The sequence below is a fragment of the Notothenia rossii genome (genome assembly GCF_949606895.1).
Source record: "Notothenia rossii genome assembly, chromosome: 9".
NCBI lineage: Eukaryota > Metazoa > Chordata > Actinopteri > Perciformes > Nototheniidae > Notothenia > Notothenia rossii.
The window spans coordinates 65,297,607-65,323,815 of NC_136907.1; the positions used below are offsets into that span (position 1 = coordinate 65,297,607).

The 26,209-nt window shown below is 40.5% G+C and overlaps 2 protein-coding genes across 3 annotated transcripts; both read right to left on the minus strand.

Moving 5' to 3' along the window:
* Nucleotides 1-982: 982 nt before the first annotated feature.
* Nucleotides 983-8,885, minus strand: LOC307018232 (BTB/POZ domain-containing protein KCTD1-like). The gene is given in 6 exon segments (XM_079648370.1): nucleotides 983-2,197; nucleotides 4,216-4,521; nucleotides 6,025-6,169; nucleotides 7,188-7,366; nucleotides 8,156-8,482; nucleotides 8,485-8,885. Coding segments are annotated over 6 exon segments (1,338 nt in total). The 5' UTR covers nucleotides 8,704-8,885; the 3' UTR covers nucleotides 983-2,035.
* An 11,099-nt stretch (nucleotides 8,886-19,984) lies between these two features.
* LOC307020481 (aquaporin-4-like) lies at nucleotides 19,985-24,415 on the minus strand. 2 transcript variants are annotated; one of them, XM_079651860.1, is made up of 5 exons: nucleotides 24,271-24,415; nucleotides 23,261-23,678; nucleotides 23,020-23,184; nucleotides 22,135-22,215; nucleotides 19,985-21,111 (listed from the first exon to the last, which is right to left on the minus strand). In XM_079651860.1, exons 1-5 carry the CDS (start codon nucleotides 24,342-24,344, stop codon nucleotides 20,860-20,862), a joined length of 990 nt encoding a protein of 329 aa, XP_079507986.1. In that variant the 5' UTR covers nucleotides 24,345-24,415; the 3' UTR covers nucleotides 19,985-20,859. The 2 variants fall into 2 exon arrangements, with proteins under 2 accessions (XP_079507986.1, XP_079507987.1); XM_079651861.1 differs by lacking the exon at nucleotides 24,271-24,415 and adding an exon at nucleotides 24,122-24,264.
* Nucleotides 24,416-26,209: the final 1,794 nt, after the last annotated feature.

A 26,209-nucleotide genomic window follows, 5' to 3' on the forward strand; every position in this document is an offset into this window, starting at 1 on the left:
ATTGGGGAACTTTCTACCCTGATACACTATATCTTCATTCTTACATAAATGTCATTGATATGTATTATAGGAATTTTGGTAATACCGCGTATTTGCTTTCATGCTGAGAGTTGATGTGATTAAAGGATTGTTATCACTTTCAAGTGTAAATTATATCATCTCCCTATTTAACTCTTGGCAAGAGAAATTATATTTTCTCATACAATTCCTATAAAGTCTTTGCAAATGATTAACTAGCCTTTCATATGTTGCTCATTTAAAATAATCAATAGTCAAAGAATTTGTGGAATGATTGTTTCTACTTGTTTTTAAATACCCATCAGTGATATACCGCCTTCAACAACTGAGTCCTGAGTTGAACTTTTTTGAGTCTTCAAATATTTTTAGCTGAGTGTTGATGTGTTGGATGCTTGCTCCATGAATACTTTGATTTTATGATTGAGAGCAAAGCATTGCCGTGTACCACTCACAGTTGCACCTCTAGCCTATGAGAATAACAGTCAGTCAAAAGGGAATCTGGGGCAGAGAGGCCTGAAAGGGAGACATATAGCATAAACCGTAGATAGCCAAAGAAAGTGGAGATTCTGCCAAAAGGGATGAAGACAAGACGACAGGGCTCCGTGTGGGATTTCACTTTGGATTTTGGCCCTGCAGGGATATGTGGAAGCACAACTGACAGGACTTGCGTGGAAAAGTCGGCTCTATTCAATATAACTAAGTAAAGAATGCCCCATGTAGTCACTGCTGCACCAGCATAAATCCTCCAAGGTGAAGTGCTTTGGTAAAGTTAGCCCTACCTTTTTGTAGGGAGCTAACATACTACATTATGTAAAAGCAGTTTTTTGCCACTGAACACACTTAGGATGCTAAAAAGGATTTTAAGATGTAGGATAAATTCAAATTTAAGGAATAATTATCTAACCATGCAGACTTGTTAAAGCATTCCCTACAGCGATGTAAAACAGCGAACAAACACCATGACAACTGTAGTTGAGATTTATTTCACATTTTGTGCTACATTCCTCTTTACTCAAATCTAGGGAGCGTAGGTGGGTCAGTCATCTTAGAAATACTTTATATCCAACTTCATATCAATATGTGCTACGAGTAAAAGTGATCTTGGAGTGGGTAGTACAATACGCTTTAATCTGTTCAGTCTTGTCCAGGCAACACATTTGTTTTTAAAAAGATTAAATGTAAAAAACACAAACACATACAATGAAGAGTTTACAGGTCATGACTCAGAGGAATATTATGATCCAATTAAATGATCCCCAAAGTAGCACATGGGGGCTAGTATTCATACTCCCCAATGAGGCCAATGCTGTGATATTATAATTTACTAAATTATTTTCTTTTCTGCGTATAGAAACGTATCTTAGAGGTTTAACTTTGATGGCACTAATGTCAACTATGTCATGGCATAATCAAAGAAATAACTTTCAAGTAAAAAAAAAAAACACTTCATTGGTATCACAATATTCAACATCATGTGATTTGTGAAAAATTATGCTTTGTTGAAACTAACTGTTTATGACAACTGAGACATTCTGTACTGTCACATATTAGTGACCTTTTTACAGCAAGGGATAAAAACAGACTCAGCCAATTTGCCAGTGAGACATCAAAACCAAGTCACTGGTGACACGTAATGTCACATACTACATAAGAAATAAAAGCCTTTTTAAAATTTATATGGGTATAATAGAAATCATATTCAACCTAATGTAGGCTCCAAGTTTTAAAACAAACTTTGTTTTGGGATCTACCGTAAATAAATCCCTTTTTAAATTGGTTTATGGGGGGCTAGACATTCAAAAATGTCCTTGCAATCTCAAACTTATCAAATGTCTTGTCTCTTCTTATGGCAAAAAATCTCCTGTTGCATTTCATTTTTATTTTAGATGGTTCTCAAGTTTAAGAAAACAAAAACATCAACAAGGAAACGAAGAAAAAGTGAGTCCTCAGAGCTCTGCAGCTTCAAGCGTTTGGCTGCCACAGAAAAGTCTAGCACCTCCTGCTGCTCGGGAAGTTTCTAGTCCAGCTGCTCCTGCTTTATCCTGTTTGAATTGGATCCTCGCTGACTCGTCCTCCTCAGTTCCCTCCTCAGGACGTACTCACTGAATTGGGATGAATCAACGCCGCCGCCACAGGAGCCGGCGATATCGAAACCACGTTGTTGGAGACGCTCTAGAACCTGAAAAAGGTAGAAAGAAGAATGTGTCAGAAGCAATACATCAATCACGAAGGAAAATGCTTCATAAGAATACTTTTTCAACACTCTTGTGACAGGAAGTGCTTACTCCTATCTTTGATAATCACTGCCAACCTGGAAAATCCTTCATTGAGGTCGGTCACTTTCCATAAAATGTGGTGCTAAGACATTTAACTTTAGTTTACTACTGCAAAACAGGAACCTACAAAACGATCCCAAACTTTTACACACTGCTCAGAAACAGCTTTAGGAGTAAGTTGCATCATACGGCCGGCGACGGGAATTTGGATGAGACGTTCACAAAACTAAGAGCCTCTCGTTTGCCTCATGCCTCCTTTTCATTGTTTTCTGGTGTACACGTGTGTTTGTCTGCGTGTGTGTGTGTAGCTGTTCCTGATCTCGCAGCCTTGCAGACATCTACAGACGTGTCCGGGGGGCCAGTAGGATCACATTCCATCGAAGAGGCCCCAGGGAGCAGTGAGGCTTTCTCTCTGCCACTTGGCTCAGTGTGGGCCGCTCAGCAAAACCCCCTCTCCCCATGTCTCCCCTAGCCCCCAGGCTCAAGCCTCCGCCAAAACTACAAAGGTCCCCCTACTGCTGGCAGCTCTCTCTGCCCCCCTTCCTTCTCTCAAAACCCCCGCCCTGCCTCCATTAGCCGCAGATACAGCATCCACCGCCGGCGTGCTTTAATAACCAAACAGGATTATGGGCCCTGCCTGGGGACAACCTGCCAGGGAGCATGCTCACTCTCTTGCTTGCTCTCCACGACTCACACACTTCAGAGACGGGTTTGTTTGTGTGTTTTTTGGGAGGGAGATGGAGATTTGACTTTCTCAGATGGAGACACAGTCCAAGTTATTGTGAAATCTTTTCAATTATGCCTCTCCTCCATTGTTTATTGATGCGCTTTTGGAGATGTTAACATCAATGAATGAGTGGAATATCAATATATAACCGGGGAACTACAATATTGCCAAATACATGCTGAAAGTAAAAGATGAATTCAACATAATTTAAGTAATGTAGAACTTTGTTTAAGTCTTACAAGTATGGAATCATATTAAATCCTATGAACAGTATATAGAAGAACATATCTTTGAATTGTTATGATAAAGTCATTTGCTGGAGGTTTGCTTCCATAGAAAATAACCTCATATGGCCTGCACAGCCTCAAAGAATTGTTGGTATTCAATTACTTGCATCTGCCGGCAGTGTGGGACCAGAGTCTTCTGGATCTGCGTAACTACTATTTGGTAAGAGATCTTAGAAAAAATGTGTTCTGCTGATTTGTTTCTTGGATGTAACAAACACAAATATGTGAAGTTGCTTGGCTTTAATTAAAAAATGAGCATAAATCCAACAACCCTCTAAAACGCTCGGGGGAATCATCTCAAGTCTACTTAAGAGTGTCACTGCAAACTGAATTGCCCACTTCCTCTTACTGTGAGCCAGTTTTCCCTAAGTTTGCACATTCATGTAACTCTCCACCCAATTCAAGGTGTCAGCCATTTCTTTACTAAATGGGTTGAAATCCACCATTTACCAATTTGCTGCTTTAAAGGGAAACTTTGATGAAAGCTGGATGAGACGAGGACCATAAGTGCTACAATGGTATGTATGATATTAAAGCATGCGTTCCACCATCTCGAGAGCCAATCTCCAAATGATTATTCCGGTCAGATCTTAAAAAAGTAAAGATGGTGGTAGACTTGTGTAATGATGGCTTGCTAAATTGATGCTTTGATGAACTCATCAAAGAACTAGTTTTTCGCAAGGCTGTTCTTGTGACTCGATTAGATTAAATAAAGATAAGATGTTGCAATCAGACATCAGGAACATTCCTTAAAGTCTACATTATAACAGCAGATGAAAAAACTTTAATGATCATCATCTCAGTCAATCCCTTGGGCCTTTAACTCAATCGGAAAAAATTGAAAAACAAACCTAACGAACATTTGAATGGGAATACACCCACAGTATAGCGCTATGTTTCCCATTACCTGCACAGAGTTGAGGTGGCAGTATCCATTAAGTGGGAATCGGATGACGTGCGTGGAGTCATGGTTCCAGCCAGCATTCACGGAGTTGCACATGACGTCACCAATTTCCGGAAACACGTCTTCAATCAGGGCTTTGTCACCGCTGAGCGTGATCCTCTCGCCCAGGTCAGGTGCAACTCGCACCACCAAACACTCGCAGGGGCGTGACACCCGGCTCAGATCCTGATCATGGCGCCAGTTGTCCAACTCAGCAAGCATGGGCTGCAGCTGGAAGTACCGGGCCTCCTCATACAGCAGAGTGAAGTCCTGCAGGAGACGGGCACAGGGTGCTCACAAATTAGTATATTATGTTTATTATCTAACACGTGCTGTTTTATATTGCAATTTTGTCAACTCTTACTTTGCTAGGTTAACCAACAACATCAAGTTTTGTCATACCATTAGTTTTCTTTAAGGTAGACTTGGGGCAAATAGGTTTAAACCACTCACAATATAGTTTACTATTGAAAATGTCCTGTCAGCTCTTCACTGTTTCCTTTCTTGTAATACTTGAAAAGGGTTACAAAAATGTAATTTAATATGAGTTTATTATTCTCAGAAACTGTAAAGTTGTCAGGTTAAAAGGCAGTCAGAAATCTTGCATACTGTATAAACAATTTTAAAAAAAGAACAAGGTGAGACCAGTAAGTGACTTGGCTTGTTTTTGTAATTTGTAGAAAAGTGTTATTAGATTAAAAGCTTTTTATTTACAGATACCTAATATCCCAAAAGCATATAATCTCTTCTCTGTTCTTTCATTCATTGAAAAAATAAATAAAGCTTACTAATAGAAGGACAGTCTTCTCCAGTAGACTACACTGAGTGGGCTAAGGCCGGTAGCCAAAATGCAATTTTGCTATACTGGAGAGCCAAATAACCTAGAAACAGAATAAGATAGTCCGTTTACGGTAGTGTTTTTCTTTCTAATGTGGATTTGAACCAAATAAGAGACAACAAGGAAGTTTGAAAACCACTGTTCTACATGAACGAGCAATAAAGCCTTGCAAAGACACCATTCAGCTAAAATTACAAAAGATCCAGTGTAGAGGAGATGTAGTGCGACATGTAACACAGGGTTGCATGGGGTAGAGGAGCAGATCCTTTACCCGCAGGACTGCAAGGCCTAAATCTCACCACATTCAAGTTTTCTCATGCTCCTCTCTAAATCTACTCAACGTGAACATAGCCTGAGCTTGAACTCAAGTCTGTCTTTTGTCTTTGCTTATTTTAACTGACATACTTTCTACTGATTGAGTCACACTGTGGACAGTCCATCAGATAATGTGGTTATTTGTTTTCTCCCAGGGCAAGTTAAGTAATTACGGACTAAATGACACATAAGAGTAAAAAAAAAAGAAAGAAGGAATGCTAATGTGTCACATACAGTGAGACTCACCCTGGATGGACACTTGGCTTGAGATCACAGAGCGCTGATGAAATCTAGCACATGCAATGTGGTCGTGGGCGCCAGAGCATTTATTTATTTGTCTTGATGCAAGCTTATTGTTTTCCTCGTATATATCAAAACATCTTTGGACAATGAGAGCTGGAGGGGACCAAATCTCATCCCGTGATGAGTAAAGGCATTATGATTGAGCTTTGTTTGCCCTGATATTTTGTCCCCGGCATGGAAAACATTTTCTGCAATTCAAAGAGGACCAACAACCAAAGGCATTCCACGGCCTTAGCATTCATTGTGTGTGCTAAGTTGTAGGACTGCTGACTGGCTGATGGGACTTTACAGTTTTTTTAGATGGCCATCCAACTCACTTTGAAGTCTTCTGGGATGAGGAGCTTGGACGTCCTGAGGAAGTTGAGGATGTAGCGGAACATGTGTCCATCCCTGTCAATGAAGTAGTGCTGCTTCAGGCTGTCCAGGACTATAGGCTCTGTGCCATCAAAGAGACGACCGATTCTACCCACAGAGAAGGAAGGGGGGGCAGAAAAGGAGGGAGGGAGGGAGGGAGGGAGGGAGGGAGGGAGGGGGACAAAATGTCAACATTAACAATCTTACATTCAAGATGTTTGCAAGCAGAAGTCTATAGAATCAGCATTTTCAGTATATTTCTCTTTAGCTTGTGTTTTTTGCACCTTGCATTGTGGGAGAGAAGAGAGGGTAAACGGAAGATAGAGAGGCAAGAATCATACAGTTAAGCAAGAACATCTGCAAAGGGCTCTGACTCATTCAATTTCCCAAGCTCTGAAATGTTTTTCCCACTTTTGCACAGACATGAACACATGAACAGATTAGCAAGCTTTATACAACCATCCACCATGAGAAAAGAAGGAAAGAATAAGGAGAAAGAAAGGAAGAAAGGAAGAAAGGAAGAGAGAAAGAAAGAAAGATTAAAAACAGAGGTGGTCTGAAAAGGTCAGGGCCAGCTGGTGATTGGTTGCCTGAGGCAGGGTGCCAGTCACCCCCGGGCCCTGGCTGGGAGCGACAGTGAGGCCTCGCAGCCTCCAGATGGCCCCATGCCCTTTGGCCCTTTACTGCTGCTGTGACATCTGTCAGAATAACCAAGTTGCTTTTGTCTGTGCACTGCATTCTGAACTCCTAAATTGTATACCCCCTAAATAACTGTTTTCTTAACTTAAGACGGGGGAAACATTTTGTGATACTGCCTGATTTAAAAAGCAACTGATGCTGCAAATGTGTTGGATATGCAGTAAACATTTCCTTTATACTCCGTTTTTGCACCAAGTGCACCCATGAGATATTTCTGTGATTTGATGTGATGTGACATTTGGCTGTTTAATGTCACAGGATGACATTCTAACGCTGATACATCCGGCTTTAAAAAGAAAATGTGTAAGATGCTGCGCCTTCCACAATATGCTCTCCTGTTTCAAGCAAAATACTAGACACAAAAATAAAAACACTAACATTATCTCCATCACACTTTAAATACAGGTGCATGGTATAGCAGACTCACCGGGATTCTGGGAATTTGGTTAAGGTGGCCAGACTGCTGGTGTACATGTGTCCGCCCACATCAATGTGCACAGGCGCATTGGATTTGGTGAGCTGTGCAGGTGCTGGGATGCCCTGGTTGCTCAAGGGAGACACCGGTGATCGTGTGATCATGGGCCTGGACATACTGCAGCGATTATCCTGCAAAACATGTAACAAAAGAGAAAACGTTAAGACAGATAGATGTATGCAATTCAGTTTTTCTCCTGCATATCAAGATGTACTATAAAAAACACAACCACAGGGGACTTGATAAGTATGGTTTAAATTGGAAAAAATAATTAGACTCAACAATTCCTGTAACAAAACACACTTCACAGTCACGAGTGAAGATATTATTCTCTGCAAGTTAGAGCAGCCTGACCTTGACCTGAATGCTGCCACAGCCCGCAAGCATCCACTCCTGTGGGCCATAATCTCAAAAACCAAATTAATTTGGAGCATCAATCTCATAGTCTTGGAAATTAGCAATAATGACTCTTGATTTGAACAGGGTAATAGGATTTGGTGAAATTGTCGCCTGTTAACCTACAAACACCATTAGGAGACAATTTCTGTCAGGGCTCTGAGGAGAAAATTACTTTACCCCTCAAAAGTTTAAGACCTTGGGTGGAGATGGAAGAAAATACTAGTCTGTGACATCTCTATCACTTAGGGTGATTAAATATAACATATTTCAAAAACATTTAAAGAAAATTATTTTAAAAGGGTTTAATGTAAATGAAAACAGGAAACGGGACTGGGGGTGCGTGACAATAGTGCGCACTCCACATTTAAGGACAGCAGGAAGACAATGTATTCACATACTGCATTCAATACAACCAACGTGTCGCTCCTCAAGCAGAAGTGACACTACGACCCCAGACACTTTCTACCCCAATAATGTCCTCTTTTTTTCTCTCTTGCAATTTCAGACTTTTACGCGTTTACCTGCGGCGGCATCACTGTGTTTGGAGAGGAAGTCAACGAGTGGTCATTTTGTTTGAGAGATGCTCCGTGGACCGGCTCTCCTCTGTACATCAGAGAGGGCTCCCTGCACTCCGACGCTCGGATCGGGAGCCGTTTGAGGGGAGCGTGCATGGACTCGTCCACAGAACTGATTGGACGCGGGCGCTTTCTCGCTTTCTGGTGCGTTAAATCCATGATGTCCGTTTCGTCCATTACAGCGCAGGCGTTGAGGTTAAGAGATAGGACGCGGTCGGCTTTTTCAAACGCACCTGCCAAATGTGGAGAGGCGTAAAAAGCGGGGTAGCGATCACCGGGGGAAGAGCGGCGCCGTTGCTGTCACACAGAGCAGCTTCTGTGCAATGGCTGGGAGAAGTCAAAGCCCCCGACAACATTAGCATTGTAGCGCCCGGGGCTCTATTGGGCTGCCGCTGTTTCAGTAGCAGGTATGTGCGTCGCATTTTCAGGATAAAACAAATCCTACTCAACAAGAAAGTATAGTCTGGTTTTGCGATGTGGGTCCACGCGCACATCTGGACCTGTCACTGCTGGCCTTTGCCCTTTTGGAGCAGAGTTTCTGCGCGCATCACACTCCTCCTGATGTTGCTGCCCATTGTTCAGCAGGTCATCCCTCCTTCAACACAACACACTCACAAAGTCCAAAGTGGTGACCAGCCCACTCAACTACCTGAACATAAATGTCCCCACAACACCCTCCACCCACACACACACATCACTAAGAAGCACCTGACTGATCATGAGTTTTCTAATCATACAAAAGCAGCTTGTTATAGCGTTTAGTTTTTTGTGCATTTTTTTGCATTTTTTATTAAAGTGCATACACACTCTTTAAATTGCAGAATTAAAAAGAATAAATGTAGTGCCTTTTTTGCACATAAGAAGAACATCACTGCTAAAGTACCAGCTCACATTGCTTAAAAACAGAACTATGTCCCTCCCTTTCTTATTGGCTAAATGCCTGATTAACATCAATGTAACTGCAGGATGTCTGTGGTGTGTAAACAACGCCTCCGCTGACCACATCAGCATTGCAAAACCACCACACAAATGACATCATGGATTATAAAACCAGTCTCCAATATGTCCAATTGTTGTTAAAAGTACTGCCACAGCACTCTCCTGGGCTGTTTTCTTCATAGAAAATGCAGGGAATCCAAACATTTTAATAACATTCAGATTAAAATTAATTAGTTCAACCACTGGCCTTAAAACATCCATATTCCTGCTTCTCATTGGCAGTGTGAGTTTCACACCTAGATACCCAATTAGCAATTAAGCTTGCCTTTGAGTGTAGGCCTCCAATGCGGTGTGTGATCCTGGTCTGATTTGCATGCCGCTTGTGCACACGCTGATAAGCGCAGGCAGCAGCCATACATAGTTTTAAAATTCAACTCCAGAATCCCTCGCAGAAGGCAAAGGGGCCTGCAGGGCAAAAGAGAGAGAAATCACATGGCTGCTCTTCAAAAGGGGACCTGTGTAAGGCAGCCGGCAAAGTGCGTGGGATCACACTCAGAATGCAGGTAATTTGTTCCCTGACTAATTTGTGGAGATGGTTGTGTGTATGTGAGTGAGTGTGAGAGTGAGTGTGTGCCTGTGGAGAGTAAGTTCTGAAAACAGCTTGGTGGAATTGGATTTCCTCAAAGCCTTGTCATCGCAAAGGTGGATTGAGTGTAAAATCTGTAAGGCATTATGGAAAATTGCAGGGGAGAGAGAAGAGAGAGTGAAAGAAAACGGGTGCATGGGTAGGTGGTAGGTGGAGGGGGGGCCCCGGGTTGTGGTAATACTCTTATATCACAAAATCATACTGCGTTGTAACTAAAGGTACATGTGTTGTCAACCTTTTTTTGGACTGATGTCCACATCGCATTTCTGTCTTTTAAACTTCAATCTCAAGGACAGTTCAAAGGTCACCAATCCATCAGTAAGGCTGATGGACAGCTGATCAGTGATGTTTATATATCAACCGAGATGTGCAATGTCGATTTTCCACAACAGCACTTTCTCCTACCTGTTGCCATTTTGAATAAGCAGAGTGCTACAAAAATCTCTCATATGGGGGTTTTTGTAGACGCGTTCCCAAAGTTTTGTAAAACAAGTAAAATGCAGGGAATTTGCTCGTTTATCCAGCTTGTGTCATTTTGTTGCACCACAATATGCACAAATAAATCTAAAACAGGCACAGGGCATCAAAGCCTGAAGTAGTTGGGCTGCTCCAGTTACTCCTGTTGTTTTTCCATCGCTGGCGTTGAGTCTTTCAAGCCTTTTATGCAAAATCATGATTTTAACATCTTCTTTACATCTCAGGGAACAGACACTATAGTACTGTTGCATTTTAGTAAGCCAATGCACGGTGTTATCCACAAATGTTCCTAAATCTTAGGAAGCAATTGCCTGCCTGCTATTGCAAATAATCAAAGGGCCTGATCAACATCAGTAACAAACCAGCTTTCAATTTTCCATCCCACAATGCAGCTCTTCACTGTTTCGACATATCGCACAAGACACAATTAGCATTTCAGATCAGAGTATTAACATTCAGTTCCAGGCAGGCAGGCTGGTATTTACATAATCTGGATGGGTTGTCTCTGCTTTGGTGCCCATGGCCATTTGTTTCAAATGTCCACACACAGACAAATACAGACTTTAGGTTCAGTTCAGCCACTACCGAGTGTTGAGGCAAAAAAAAAAAAAATTATGTGTAGAGGGTGTTGTGACAAAATGCTTTGTAAATATTGTAGGCAGGCTGTCTGGTCAGGTGTGTATCACTTTGGACTTTATAAATGGTCGTAAGGCATTATAAGGACGACTTTTACATAAAATGTAAAACATTATCTTCACTAAAGATATTTTATACGATATATACACATAGTCCTTTAGTTTGCGTCATGTCAACCTCACACATCATAACTTAAAGCTGACTTTATTTTTTTTCTTATTAGGAAAAGTAGCTCTGCATATTTGTGGCGAAAAATGCCGAAAGGTTTTCAGTGTGAAAACTACTTTGCTGTTTAGGGAAAGGATGTAGAGTTTGCCTATAGCGGGAAAAAAAGTTACCATCGGAAACCGACTTTGCTGACCTGCTCCTGAGGTATACGATACATTTGATTTTCTGGATAGACCACTTTTTAAGCCTGAAAAGCAAAGGTGCCAAACAAGGTAAATTATCATTTACAATGCCTCTGGGTCATGGTTGTTCAGTCTGTGTTTGAAGATCTACAGAATCAACAATGTTGTAAAACCCAAGCCACTCCATTAACAATGACTAAAGGGCAATAGGGACGGACACAACTTTTTACATTGTACATCCAATTTCACAGCAGCAACATAAACGCATTATTACCCATAACAAGCTGGGCATCTTTTCTACTTCAACATCATTCTTTGTGGAGTTATTGTAGCAATGCATGAGCATAACAACACAGATGAGGAAGTGTGATCAGCTTTGTTTTGCTGCAGGCTGTTGGAGACAGTGGTGCATGTTCACTGGCACAGACCAAAGTGTCCCAAGGCACAGGAGTGGCAGTGCTATAATGTGAAATATAATCTCAGCATTTTTTCCCAAGAGTTTCCAATTAAGCAGGAAAAGCACCCATGTCGGACTAAAGTGCAGACTGACTGACTTGCTTTTTAAATATTTATCTTCCACCAGATTCTGTGTGTTTGTTAAGTGTCATTGTACCGGGACACAGATGTACAGATGCTGTACATAAGAATCGTGTTGTTACTACAGCGCCATCAAGTGATCAGTCCTGGCAACCAAACATCTCAATCTCATTCTGTTTATTCATCACTCTCTTAAACTGGGAGAATTTACTTTCATTGCAGGTGACTTAAACTTAGAGGTTTCTTTAAAATGTCACATTTAATACATGGCATTTAATGTCTCCTCCTCCCTACAGTATAGTGAGATACATTTAAGTAACCAGATATAATGTGTTTGTATGTTAGGGTTGTAACATATTAATATTCCAGTAAAAGCTTTGTGAACCTTAGTAGATCGTTATTTTCACAAAACATGCACAAATGGGAAAAACGGGTCCAGATTATTACTTATTAAACTATATTTTCAGTCGGACCTTGGAGTTGATTACGCACGGCGCGGTCAGAGAGCCAGGAGAGGACAGGACAGGACATAATTCGCTCCTATTTTTATCTGCGTATCCATAAATATGATTTTCTTAGCACGACCACGGTTTGAATTAAAGCATGATTCACATACACTGCATTGACGTGTGTAAAAGGTACATCCTGTTTACAGAATAAGAAAAACGCCTGCGGCAAAATTACTCCACAATGGCGTCTTTCATTAGAAGATCTGCGGCAGCCAGGAAATAGAAATGTTTCACGACAAAACTGACTTCAAAAATACTTAATGAAAACGACAAACATACATTTGAGTAAGTTATGAGCAAGTTGTAAAGCAACAGCGACACGGAGACGGCGATGTGTTAGGACCTGAAACGCGCCAGAAGCGAATTCACACGGTGGACAAGTAGAGTGTTTGCTCGACAAGATCGCAGTCTAATCCGCTGTTCGTTTACACCAGATGTATCGAAGCCTCGTATATCGCAGTCACGCGCATACATTTGCACAGTAACTAAGAAACAATTGCCAGGAAGTGGTTAAATATTTTTTAAAGAAGTGTACCGCTCGAATCGCTTGGCACATGCGTAAAAGCTGCTGTGCCTCAATGTCCCAGTCCACCCAGCCTCGGAAATAATAGCAAACCAAATAAATCTCCGCTTACCTGATACATAGAGAGGCATAAAGTATCTTTTTGTGCACCTTTTCCGTCCGATTTGGCCCACGAGCTGCTTCTCTTCCTACACCCGTGAGAAATGCAATAGCTTGGCTAAGGTAGACAGAACAAAATACAGAGAATACTTGCTCCAGGGCTCCGAAACCCCTCAAGGCAAAGATCAGGATACAATTAGCTCATGTCTCTGCCCCAGTCTAAACCAATCTGCAGGATAGAACTCCAAGCAAGGGAACAGATCACAGCAGCAGTAGGCTACCTCAGTGTTTGTTGAGTTTATGTTTTTATAAAATAAAATAAAGAAATCTTTTTTTTCTGCATTTACAACACCCTCACTCCTCCTGCCTCTAACTTGCCTATTGCCTCCCTCTCGCAGAGAAGCTGATTTTAATCGTTATGATTAGTTTTGATGTAACATTCCCCCGGGCGATTGCTACAAATGGATGGAGTGTTTCTTTGCCAGGGAGGAAAAGCAGCAGATGATGATAATTATATAGATTGTTGGTGGAGTCCTTTGATTTTTTTTTTCCTACTCTCAAACATCTAATCTGGTGTGCTCCTTTAACACATGCCATCCACGCAGCATCAGGCAACTTGTTGATTAGCCTGGAATCAACTTATTAATTTAATGGAATGTGGTAAATGAAATTCTCACTCCTTTGTAATCTTTTCATTCTCTTTCCTCCCTTTGGACAACCTCCAAATGACGTAGTTGTAGTTGTATAAATAAGCATTTGCAGCTTGCCTTGCCCCAATCAAGTCGAAATCAGTGCCTGAGGGTGATGTGCGAGCTCATTTCAAATGTTCAACCATGCATGATTTCAGGAAGATTGAGGCACTTCTGAGGCTTTCAGATTTACTTGGCGAATGCAGTCAGCAAAGGAAGCACATTTTTAACGTCAGTCCTTTGTAAAATTCCTCCATGGGAACATGCATAATTATTCTGTCTGAGTCAACAGTGTTACTCCGTGCACATCTGGACTCGACATTTATTTACATTTTCAACAGTTATCCTCTTCATACACAGTGAAATAAGGATGAAATACCTGCTCGTGCGCCCCCTACTGTTGAGACTTTTTCAACTGCAGCTCTTTGAGCAAATCAATTTTGAAATTTGAACCCAACTTTAAAAGCAGGAAAAAACAGAAAAGAAAGTACATTCATTTGACATAAATATTTACTAACATTCTGTGTGCTTTAATGTTCAGCCAGACAGAAAACTGAATCCAAGCTTGTTCTCAAGTTTAGGCAGCATTGGAACAACAAAACCACGTCAAGGAACCAGTAACTGATGGATGCAAGTATACAAACAAAAACATTTTCCAGTTCTTTTGATCAAAAGATTTTCCCTCTCACAGCATCTTTGTGGATGATAAACAGAATCGCTTTTGATCGAAGGCCAGCTATCCCTTGCTCATTCTATCCAAGGACCATTAAACTTTCCACTTTTTGACCTGCATGTCCCACAGGAAAACCAACACAGGATTAAAGTGTTACAAATGAAGTTATGTGCCCCTGAGGTTACTGGCTGGCGCATGATACACCAAGCCTCAACTATCATCCCACACACACACACGCACACACACACATTTTTATGCCATTAGTCTGACAAACTGTAGTGAACGGAGAACGCCCCAGGCCTTAAAATCCCATGCGTTATCCATTTTCCACACAAATGGAGTCCATTCATAATGGGATACTTTAACTTTAGTATTCAAAATATGCATCAGATGTTTTTGAAGCTAACCAGTGGAGATCTTTGAACATGTGGTGGTTGATACCAAAAAACAAAGCAATTGTTCTAAAGCTGCTCTGGAAGCGACACTTTTTCCTTAGATCAAGACCTAACTACAACAGCAGACGAGCTCTGGCTGGCTGCGCCATATTTTGGTGGACAAATTATCCAGATTGGTTACAGATGTGAGTTTTCCCCAAACAGAAACTGCCTTGCCTGAATGACATCATAGGGATATTAATGCATACACATGAGAGAGAAGCTCTGGAAAACCTATTATGCTTAAGGGAATTTTGGAACGGACACAACAAAAGCTAGTTAGTTTGGTGATCTATATTTTTTGTCATATTTTAAACACTTGAAGCAAGAATATGTAACATAATATTGCTCTTATAAATAAAAAGTTCCTAAAACATAAACACTTTCCCAACTCACTGCACTATTTCCAGCTACAGCCTAACTTGGTGATGTATGATCTGTAGCTTATGGTGGCTAATGTTAGCAAACATGAAATATATCAATATATATTTATTTGCAAAAATAGAAATCTCTGTAATGTACTTCATGTTTGTTTGACTGTTTAATCCAGGCATTATCAATCAAACTGGTGTTGGTTCATCCAATAAATAAGAATGATGTGTACCTGTTTTTGCTATTGAACTCTTATTATGTTGGTGTCACAACCGAGACACAGTCAGACACAACTGAGTTTTGACTCTTCTTTACTTGTTCTACAATTACACTGCATTTTAGCATTTAAAATGAACTTGTACAATTTACCAAGGTGGCTGCAGATAAACTTTAGTTTCAAAGTTTGAATATGACACAATTTCAACAGTAAAATAAGCACCTGTTTCATCATTATCAATTTAACAATAAAATTGTCTAGATGTTCTGATATCTAGTTATGCATTTTAACAGCTAGAAGAATAGATAATTATTTGATCTATGACCTTACATTTCTAGTGTTAAAGTGTGAATAACCATGGCATATACGGATAGACATCAGCCTTCCTTTTTTCTCACAGAGTAGTCAGCATGGGCTAAGAGAGATGTTGGTTCCACCTCAGTCCATGTTAACAACTGCGTCTATACTCGCCACACCCCTCTAATGGCCTGTGGTTATGTAAGGGAGTGGGATGTATAGTGCTGAAGCTGCTCCCGAGCCTGACTCAATATGCCCTGCAGGGTTGCACAATTTTAGGCCAGAACTATTCATCAAACATTATCTTTGGCACAATGAAATGGAGCTCTAGAGAATGAGTCCAATGGAGCCCATACAATCAAGCCTGTCATTTAAAGGCTACACATTAATAATGGTAATCATTTTATGACAGAGGAGCTCCTTTGTTAATTTTAGAAAACGGTATACTGTGCACTTGTGTCTTTGTTCATGCTTGTTATATGCAAACTCTGTGGAGCTGTGCATGTACATGTCTCTGACTCACTCTTACAATGGGGTTATTACCACTTACAGAGCAAGCAAGGCACACCCGTCAGAGTCCATTGTGCTCATGAAATAGTTTCTTTTTTTTTACAAAAGAAATCAAGATGTTGTACTGAAAAGTCACTTCTTTCTGTAACTTAGAAAAAGATGGGGATGCCCTTTGTTTGGGATTACTTACATCCCCTTTCTTTGACTTACCTTTCAGCCCCGAATCCACCGGTCCCACCCACAGTGGACAGAGAAGTCGGTGACACTACCATGAGGTGAAGAGAGACAAGAGGAGGGGGCTGCTTGGGTAATGCTGGGAGGCTCTAATAAAATGTAATCCTATTATATGGTTCCCACTAGAGGGCAACAATAATAAAGGTTTCCCTAATAACACGAGCAGACCAAACTCAAATGGAAAACAGCTCCTCCGGTCAAGTCCCACACTTGTACATATATCCTCTCATTAACCCAATTGCTGTTGGGCCACATTACACCGACAGGCCTTCGAGATTTAGCTGTGATGGCGAGGCAAGAGTTAAGTCAAACAAATGTGTTTCATCAAACTGCAGTTTGGGCTTCTCTGCATAAAGGAATTGAAAGGGGGAGGAGGAGTGAGGGAATGTGTGCGGGTGGGAAGTTGGAAGGAGGCCCCGAGGAAACCAATCAGAGCTTATCCACCCGCCCCTCCTGAGTCAAAGCCACCGGGGTCTCAGGTGTGTGTTACATGAGCTAATACCTTCCAAACTTGATTGTTTGTGTTAGAGTAATCAGAGTTTGGCAAATTACAATTTTGGAAATGATAGTCCTATCATTGGTGAACAAAATCACGGTACAATAGAGGAACACCACAAACTTGAAATAAGACTTTATAGTTTAGCAAACTTACAAATGATGATGAAGTTTAATATTTCCTCGTGGGCCTGAGCTAAATGAAATTTGTCTGAGTAGTAAAGTTACAAAAAGCTGGAATTTTATCATATCAGCTTCTTTACGAGCTGTTTCGAAGTGACTTTCTTTCACTAATGTTAACAAGAAATGGCAATATACCTAGTGGAAAAAGACATAAACACAAACTCTCATATTTATATAATTTGATAATGTAATGAATGAGTTATTCCACTTTCTAGCTATCTTGCATAAATGCAGTGAAATATTTATCATAAGTGACAAGGTGAGTGAGAATATCAATCATATTCTCGAGACAGCTTGAGTTATTAATTGAGCAATGTAATAGTATTACAAAACCAAGAATAACAAAGTTATTTATCTCTCTTTCTCTGTGTGTGTGTGTGTGTGTGTGTGTGTGTGTGTGTGTGTGTGTGTGCGTGTGTGTGTGTGTGTGTGTGTGTGTGTGTGTGTGTGTGTGTGTGTGTGTATGTTTACGTGTCTACGTGTCTGACAGCATCAGACAGAGAGAGAGAGTGTCGCATGCCTTCCTGTTCCTGTACCACCCTCCAACCCCAGAGCCGCAGACTCAAGGCAGTTTCCAGAATCAAACAATTTCACGCAGCTACTGGAGGAGGAAATGAACTGAGCCCAGAGCAATAATAAAATTATACAAATGTTATTACAGACTCGCCTGCTACTGTCCTACTTTAATTCAAATTTGGGCACTGCAGGCGGTGCTGGTGGCAGAGACCTTCCTGAATAAATCAACATTAGCTTACGTCTAAATTATTAAGGAAGTGGGAGACTTTCTTGTTTATAGTATGAATTATTAAACAAGTGTTTAACGCTGTTTTTCTTCATGAATCCCCAAATATTAATTGCTAATGATCTTTAAGGTGTGTGTTTTATCTTTTACCCCTTCTGTTGTATGCTGGGAATTGAAAATCTGAATGTTCAAGTCACAAGAAATCTGCTGTTAGTTAGATAAGCATGAGATGCACTTCAAGATATACTTTGCTGGCATCTGTAAGATGTGCAAATGAAGCCCAAGTCATAACAATAATCCCATCATATAGGCATTGTTGGTATTTGCAATGACTGTGAATGTAGATTTATGAATTATGGAGGCAGCAACTTTGAAGGCTGTCCATGGATTATCAGTTTTCTGCTCAACCTCTCACTGATAAGCCACAATGTTAACAAACGGACAGCTTAAAAAAGTGATGGTCTATCATTTGCTGTCACATTTTATTTGCCTTGTCCTAATTGACATGTCTGCAGCAAGCCTTTGGACGTTTGTCACAGAGAGGACATTTTTCTCATAACATTTTAGGATATGATTGGCACTTTGCTCGTTTATGCAAGAATATGAAAATGCATTACATGGAATTTCACCAATGTCTATCTCCGTATGAACACAGACGCATACAAATATTTGTATTCTCAGTCACTAATATGACATTCATAACAAAACCTAATTTCAAATCCAACAGGGACTGCTCTCCTCACCTGCCTTCCCTTATTTTAATCTTCAGATGAGCAAAGGCTAATAAATCAAAACAGAGTGAGCCCATTCACCATCCTCTGTCCCAAGAGGAAATAGCTAATGCATTAAGCATCAGATTTATGTACTCATTTATTTGGGCTATAAAGATGATTAAAGGGAGCTGAGAAGTTGTTGGCCTTGAGCCACTGAAGCCTTGAGCGATATAAGTAGCCTGCCTGCAGGTAAAGGACAGTGCTGCGTAGAAACATAGTGATGTCCATTTTGAACCCCAGTAGGCCGTGAAGAACAGAATGTGTTAACAGAAACAATCTCACACCACTATTATTCAAGAGTTAAATCTGTGAAAAACAGTCAGGATCCATTTCAAGTAAAAAAAGGGTCAACATTTCTAATATGTCCAAGGTTGAGTTAAAAAACTATTTCACTATGAGTTTGGGCTTCATTGAAGTATTGGGGTAATGTTAGGGAGGCGTGTGGTGCAGTGGGTTGAGCGTTGGTGTTCGGATCAAGGGGTCACAGGTTCAAACCCCACTGCAGTCAGCGTGTCCCTGGGCAAGACACTTCACCCCAAATTGCTCCTGTGGGGATTGTCCACAGTATTGAGTATGTTAGTGGCTTTGGATAAAAGCGTCTAACATGTAATGTTATATACGTATCATTTCTTTGTAGTTCTGAATAAAAAAACGTTGACAATTTCAAATGAAATGTGGCTAAGACTTAAGAATACAACTGACTTATGTCTTCCCATGGTTGCAGTGAGACCTGTACATCCAAGGCTCTTGGGTGCCCTCCCCTGGAGAAATACAAATAGGAACATTATTCCAGAGCAGGTGGTTCACACTGTGGCCAGTAGGTGATGCTGTTGTCACACAAAAAGACTGCACTTACATAGGGAGAAAGGTGAAATAGGGGAAGTGAATCAATGTAGGAGGAAAAACAATTTTGATTCAGTATCTGAAATGTACTGGCGTTGTGGCCTTGAAAACCCAATATAGTTGCAGCATGTAGACAACACCAGTTGATGCAGTAGGGTCAGTGAAGCTGATCATTTCCTCTACATTACAGAAAAATAAATTGAATTGCACATGTTCTTTCAGAAAAGGAAATAAACCTCAGACAAAACAGATTGCTTCTATTTCAGATCACAAAGTGGTATCATTTCCTGTGCTATCTGCTGATGGAATGAGATTACATGAAGCTATTCTCAGAGACTTAACTCACAAGGATCACACATCCTGGACATTTATCTGGCCATAGGGAGACATCATCTAAGGTAAATGAGCCAATCCATCATTGATCTGAACATTTCCGCTCCCCAGTGCCCAGCTCCTACGATCAGCAACAAGTAGCTCAGGTGAAAAGCCTTTTGGGGATGGCCACTAGATTTATTTTTGATTGTAAGGAAGATGTATTTCTACAACTATCCTGTTTACATAACCCCAAAAGTGATCATTAATGATATGACGAGGAGATAAACAAAAGGAACTTTATTAATACTACTTAAGATCTTTTATGTATTCTAGCAATTCAAGTGTGTGAGCTTAAAACAAGAACCTAGCTAAATGCAAAATCATAAAGACATCAGACAAACATCTCAATAACAAGTTAAAACTTGTGTTTGAAATAAAGTGAAATATGAAATGTGAAATGTACTAAAGGAAGATAGGTCTATACAATAACAACAGCTAACAATCACATTTCTTACGATATTGAAAAAATAAAATTATCATTTATCAATAATCATAATAAACATCAAAAAGTGTTTCTATGTCCATGCACTACTTTTTTCCCTGACTAATGCACTGAAAATAGAGAGCACTGTAATAAAAACCCCTGGTAATAAAGTTTGTCAGAACTGCTTACGTTGCTTGGGACCTGTAATGTGCTTAATGATTAGAAGAAAATGCTCTCCTGTTATTAAATATAAAGTACATGGACCAAATGTGACACTAATTCAAAAATAACAAGCCTGCATTTTCTTCTTCACATCTCCAATTCAGCGTGATGACCCCACATAATTGGTTGACCTCACACATATTTGTCTTCCACAATGTATTGCGGACCGTCTTTCTGCAGCGTTCAATGTGCGCCACATGCCAACACAGCTACAAAAAATCATTAAAGGAGGGCTTCAGGAGGAGTATTGAACAGTTTTTAGATGTTTGTGGGATTGAGCCATAACATCATATTCGTTTTATGACAATGAGAATCATTTAGACTTGCTGTAAGGCCTCATTGACAGAAATTATTTTCTGCTTTGTAGGGGGACAAGCTCAAGATGGATCCTCCAAAGTTTGATTGTCATTGTGCTCTACAGATTGGTCTCCATTTCCAGTGCACGTGATAGTCATACTGAAGACAGCACTTCTCCCGTTGAGTTCAGGAAAGGATCCTTTTTCTCAGATTTCTCCAGATCAATAGTGTGGATAGATTCCGGCTTGATGGCAATGTCCTCTGTCTCCACCTCCCTGTATATTCCTGATGGGTCCTTCTGGAAGACCTGCTTCAGCCTCTTCTTCGTCTCAGGGTCAGGGCAGTACAGGTACTCATACAGGCCAGCAGCAAGTATGGCACCCAGTATGGGTCCCACCCAGTACACCTGCAATAACAAACACCTCAATTAGCCAGCTGTTAAATTTCTACCCATGGGAGATGATTTATTAAAATCTATAAAAAGCGGCACTGGTATCGCTATTAAAACTGCCTTCGGTACGCTACAGATTTGGAAAAACAGGGTCAACCTGCATAAGAAGCAGGTAGATCAGTATCTGCAGCTTCCTGCGTTTGTCTCCAAGAAAGGACACTTCTGAATATGATACCAGCCACAGTGACAGTTACTGCCAGTGTTAAAGCACATCACCTTACACACACACACAAACACACATACACACACACACACACACACACACACACACACACACACACACACACGCACGCACGCGCACACGCACACGCACACGCACACACACACACACACACACACACACACACACACACACACACACACACACACACACACACACACACACACACACACACACACACACACACACACACATCATTGACACCATGTTGTCTGCAAATAGCTCAGTGGAAATAATTGCCAGGATACAAAAATTCAGCGCTAATGCTATTTTACACCTCTTTCAGTGACATCTCATTATGTAGCTGGAGGATGAAAATGCTGTAAGTTTGTGAGATTCGTTGGCACTTTCTTCATTAGGTGAAGTCAAATATTAAAGGGCCATATGTTCCATTTTTTCCAGATTTTCTCTTTGCATTCGGTGATATAAGTGTAATACCATTCTTTGATTATATTTTTAGGTGACAGCTGTTTTTACTGTCCTGGCAATGGTGCTGGAAATGCGACCTTACCAGGTTTCAAAATTGTTAGCCTACTGTAGAGCTTACTCTCTGCAGGTCATCATCATGTTATACTCTCAATCATTTAAGAGCATTTTGACATGTTACCATCACATAAAATGATCAGTGAACTGATATATTATACTTGAGTACTACATTAAATAAATGGCAAGCCGAACTTACGCAGACACTATCTGGGTACATTTCGCCATGCAGACTACTGGACGAAATATAATCCTTTCAAGCAAGTATCTCTTACCCAGTGGTTCTCAAAGTTAAGAGTGACCAGTGCAGGCGCGAAAGATCGAGCAGGGTTCATGCTGGCTCCTGTAAAAGGGATCTAGAAGACACATAACAGCATTGGTTTAAGTGCAATTGATCAAACATCATAACATAACATTATCAGATATTTTTTTAGGTATGATGCTGTGCTACTTTGATTTACAGAACATGTCTAATACTGCAAAATATATGCAACACAGGACAGTATTCTGTATGTATGTATATATATATGTATTTGCTAAACAGACCCGGGGAGAAATCCGTAGAGCAGTGCAAGAGATAACATCTATTTCCCTGTGCATTCATTTGCTCTGCAGGGTTCAGGGAGCCCCCAGAGATTGGTTGCTATGCGATGGCAGCCTCCAATAAAGATGTGCACGTGGGTGTGAATCAGCGAGAAGCGTACAATATCACACAAAGAAGAAGAGATGCTTTGATGCGCCTGCTCTTTCTCAAGAAGCATCTTTTTCCAGCTTTCAGCATGCTAAAGAGGCTTGCACTTGTAACTAGTCTTGTATTCTTTAAAGTGGTGTGATGAATTTGTTTTTCAGATGAATCTTTGAATCATTGTTCCAGGATTTGGAGCACAGGATGTGTCAGCTGATAGTAGATGTGGTTGCATAAAATGTCTAAGTTTGGTGTATTGTAGGTTTTAATATAATTGTAGGAATATACATTTTGGGTAAGTACTTCAGGGTTTCTATGTAATTTAGATGCTGGAGGTATAAGAATTTTCGAACATAACAATATCGTAAGAGGCCAAATATGAACTTCTATAACAATCACTGCAACAGTAGAAATATTCACCTTTCTTTCTTACCTCGTTCAAGATGTCTTATCTGACTGACTGGAAGGTACTTACTGCAAATAAGTGACCGATAGCTACAGCAAAGCCAATGGAAAGGCTAGCAGAGCCTCCGAGGTCAGAGCGTTTAGGGTCACAGGTGGCGAACACAGTGAAGACCAGTTCGAATGTGATTAGGAGCTCCACAAGAAGAGCGTGTCCCAATGAGATGTTGGGGTTCACCTTGGAAACAGAACATTTACCTCATGAACTTTAACTGTAAAGTTATACACACAAATAGAAATGGTCAGGTTCTTACCGAGGTCACACCGAAGGACCCTCTGACAGCAGCAGGTGTGACTAGGTAGAGGATCGCAGCTCCTGTGACACCCCCGAGGCACTGAGCCAGCACATAGAATAACGCCTTGGCCAGGCTCAGCTTTCTAGTAACAACCATCGCTGCTGTGACCGCAGGGTTAATGTGTCCGCCACTTATATGACCAAAACATTGCACCATAGTGGCGATGCTCAGGCCAAAGCACAGGGAGATAAGGACTAGGTCAGCCGGGGGAGGCTTCTCCTCCCCTGCAGCCCAATTAATGGTGGAGCCCAGACCGAGAAGGACAAAGATGAGAGTGGCCAGGTATTCTCCAGACACAGCCCTCCAGAAGTCCTTGGTCCAGATCCCTTTAAATGCCACCATTATGCTCTGACAGTTACACCAGGACAGGAACCTCCTGGCGAAAAGAATAATGAGCAAAATGATTAACCTACTTATGTATTCCTGGTGTGTGCATTTGGCTGGAAATGTACTGAACCCTATCAGCATGCCTCTGGGCACAACATGTATAACTCCACTTGGGATATATAAGCCAGTGACTTTCCATCACAAAATGCCATACAAAGCATTCTTTAAACATTGTGTACAGGGGCAAATGATCGCACTTACAGTCAAAGCATACACTGTTTAATTGCTGTCAATAATTGAACTTTAACCAGGATGGATTATTTTTCACTATCAAGGATAAGGAGAACGTCATTAGCATACATTTGTGCATCTGCTCGGTTAATGTACATTCAGATAATTGTTTAAAACAATGAAATATCAGCATACCTCCAAGGCAAAAAAGTTTGATATCTTTAGTTATTTGTTTTCCCAGGTCAAAAGGCTAAAACTCACCCAATGCAATTTGTTCTCACTCTCTCTGTCCTGTATGTGTGTGCTGTGTACTCTGTCATAAGTCCTGGTGAGTTATTCAAGCAGCCGAGACATCTTTCCCTTGATCACATCTGAAAGTTGAAACGGCTGTGTGATCCTCTAGTACTTACAGAAAAGCAGCAGGCTGTGTGAGAGCAGGATTGGAGAAGAGAGCAGGTCTGTCAGATGAACATGATCCACACATTGTGCCCCGGGATTGAATCCAGCAGCTTTATTAAGTTACTAGCAAGCAGGGCATCAACTCACGGGAATTAAACAGCCTGCACAGGGGGAGGAGCCATGAGATCGGCTTGCTGTGCAAACAGTTTCGCCGTTGCACAAAGTGAGATAGTAACTCAGTCAGCCTCAGCATCATATCAGAGCTTAGATAACACGCTGGAGCATGCACAATATTATTTAGAAAACCACTGCACAACTCCGCATTAAATTATTATGCGGTCGTTTAATAGACTTGTTAACTATCTTATCGTATATTATATTACTTACCCCATTCAAAAATTATTATCCTAGTGCACTTTTAGAAGATACAAGAGGATATTATTGAAGATGCAACATACCTTGTGTTAGTATCAGCGGAAATCTCAGCAACTATTCAAGTACAATTATTAACTGTATGATGTTATGCTACTTTACATTTCTACCTCTCTACATTCCAGTTGAAAAATATTTTTTATTCATTTCATTTATCATTGTTAGATATATTTACTGTACAAACACATATAACCACAACATATCATCATTACAAATGATGAGGCATTGTAATAAAGTAGTAAACAACATAGTATTTGACTTGTGACTTGTTATGGTGCTTCCTGTCAGAACCATCGTTGTTAGCTTTAATAATCAGAGTTAGCATGCACTTAACAATGTAAATGCAATCATGCCAGATCCCAATCTTAAATAAACTGGATGCAATTTGTCATGTAAATACTCTTTGCAACTAAAACATCTATGCTCATTCTGGCTTTTACTGGAGAATCTTAAACTATAAAATCATTAAGTGAAATATGTATAATCAATCGTCAATTTAATTGTCAGTCAGAGAGAAATATTCTATGGCCAAAATCAATCTCTCTTTAGAGATGCTTGAGGTACTGAGGGAATACTTTTAAATGTAAAGCCAGTGACCCATGCAGCACATGTACGAAGAAACACAATGCATATTTACTTTGTGTGACCAAACCTAATGATGCATTCAATGAAATCTGTAAGTGACCTTGCTCTGAAGGAACAGTCCCTGGAGTTTTCATGCAGTCATTTGTTTCATGAGTTAATATTTGCCTTAAAAATCCTTCATGCGCCTTTAGGCCATCACAAGGCCAACACGAGCTATGTGCACCAACAAACAACAAGAAGGTCAAGAGGAAAGTGAAGGTGATTTTGATCAAATTAAAGGTGTGCTGGAAAAATAACTACTTGCGCTTCTTATCTTTAGCAAAATGCATTAAATGGGGTTTTCTTTTTGGAAATAGTTAAATAGATTGAACATAAACTTCTTTATATTCCTTATTTTTAAGTCTTTTTTTCTTATCTGTATTAACCATTGACGTGAATAAAATACAAATGTTTGCCCTACATGTGAGCAAAAGATAACATAGACATACACACACGGACACACACACATAGCAAACGTTTAATATGTGTAGAATCTGAACTTTATTGAACATGCTGTACATAAATGAATGATTTGTTGTGCTGCCAGTACTTAACCTTTGCTCCTAGAGATGGCCATGTGGGTGGTAGACGTAAACCTCTAGAATTTCAACACCTAGAGGGGCTGTGAGGATATCATGAGTGCATACCGCAAACAACTGTGCATCACTATTAGAGTGACATGATCCTCCCTGTGATAGGAGTCATCATTTTTTACATTTCAAGATGAGTTTTTTTAGTTTCTATACGGATGTAAAGGACATGGGAGGAAGATATATCGTCGTCACTTGTCAGTCTTCACCAATGCCAACTTGTATCCTCTTGCACATCCAGCAAAAGCAAGAGCAAAGGGCGGCATCGTTTTCATGTTAAGAGAATCTTATATTCTAACATCCG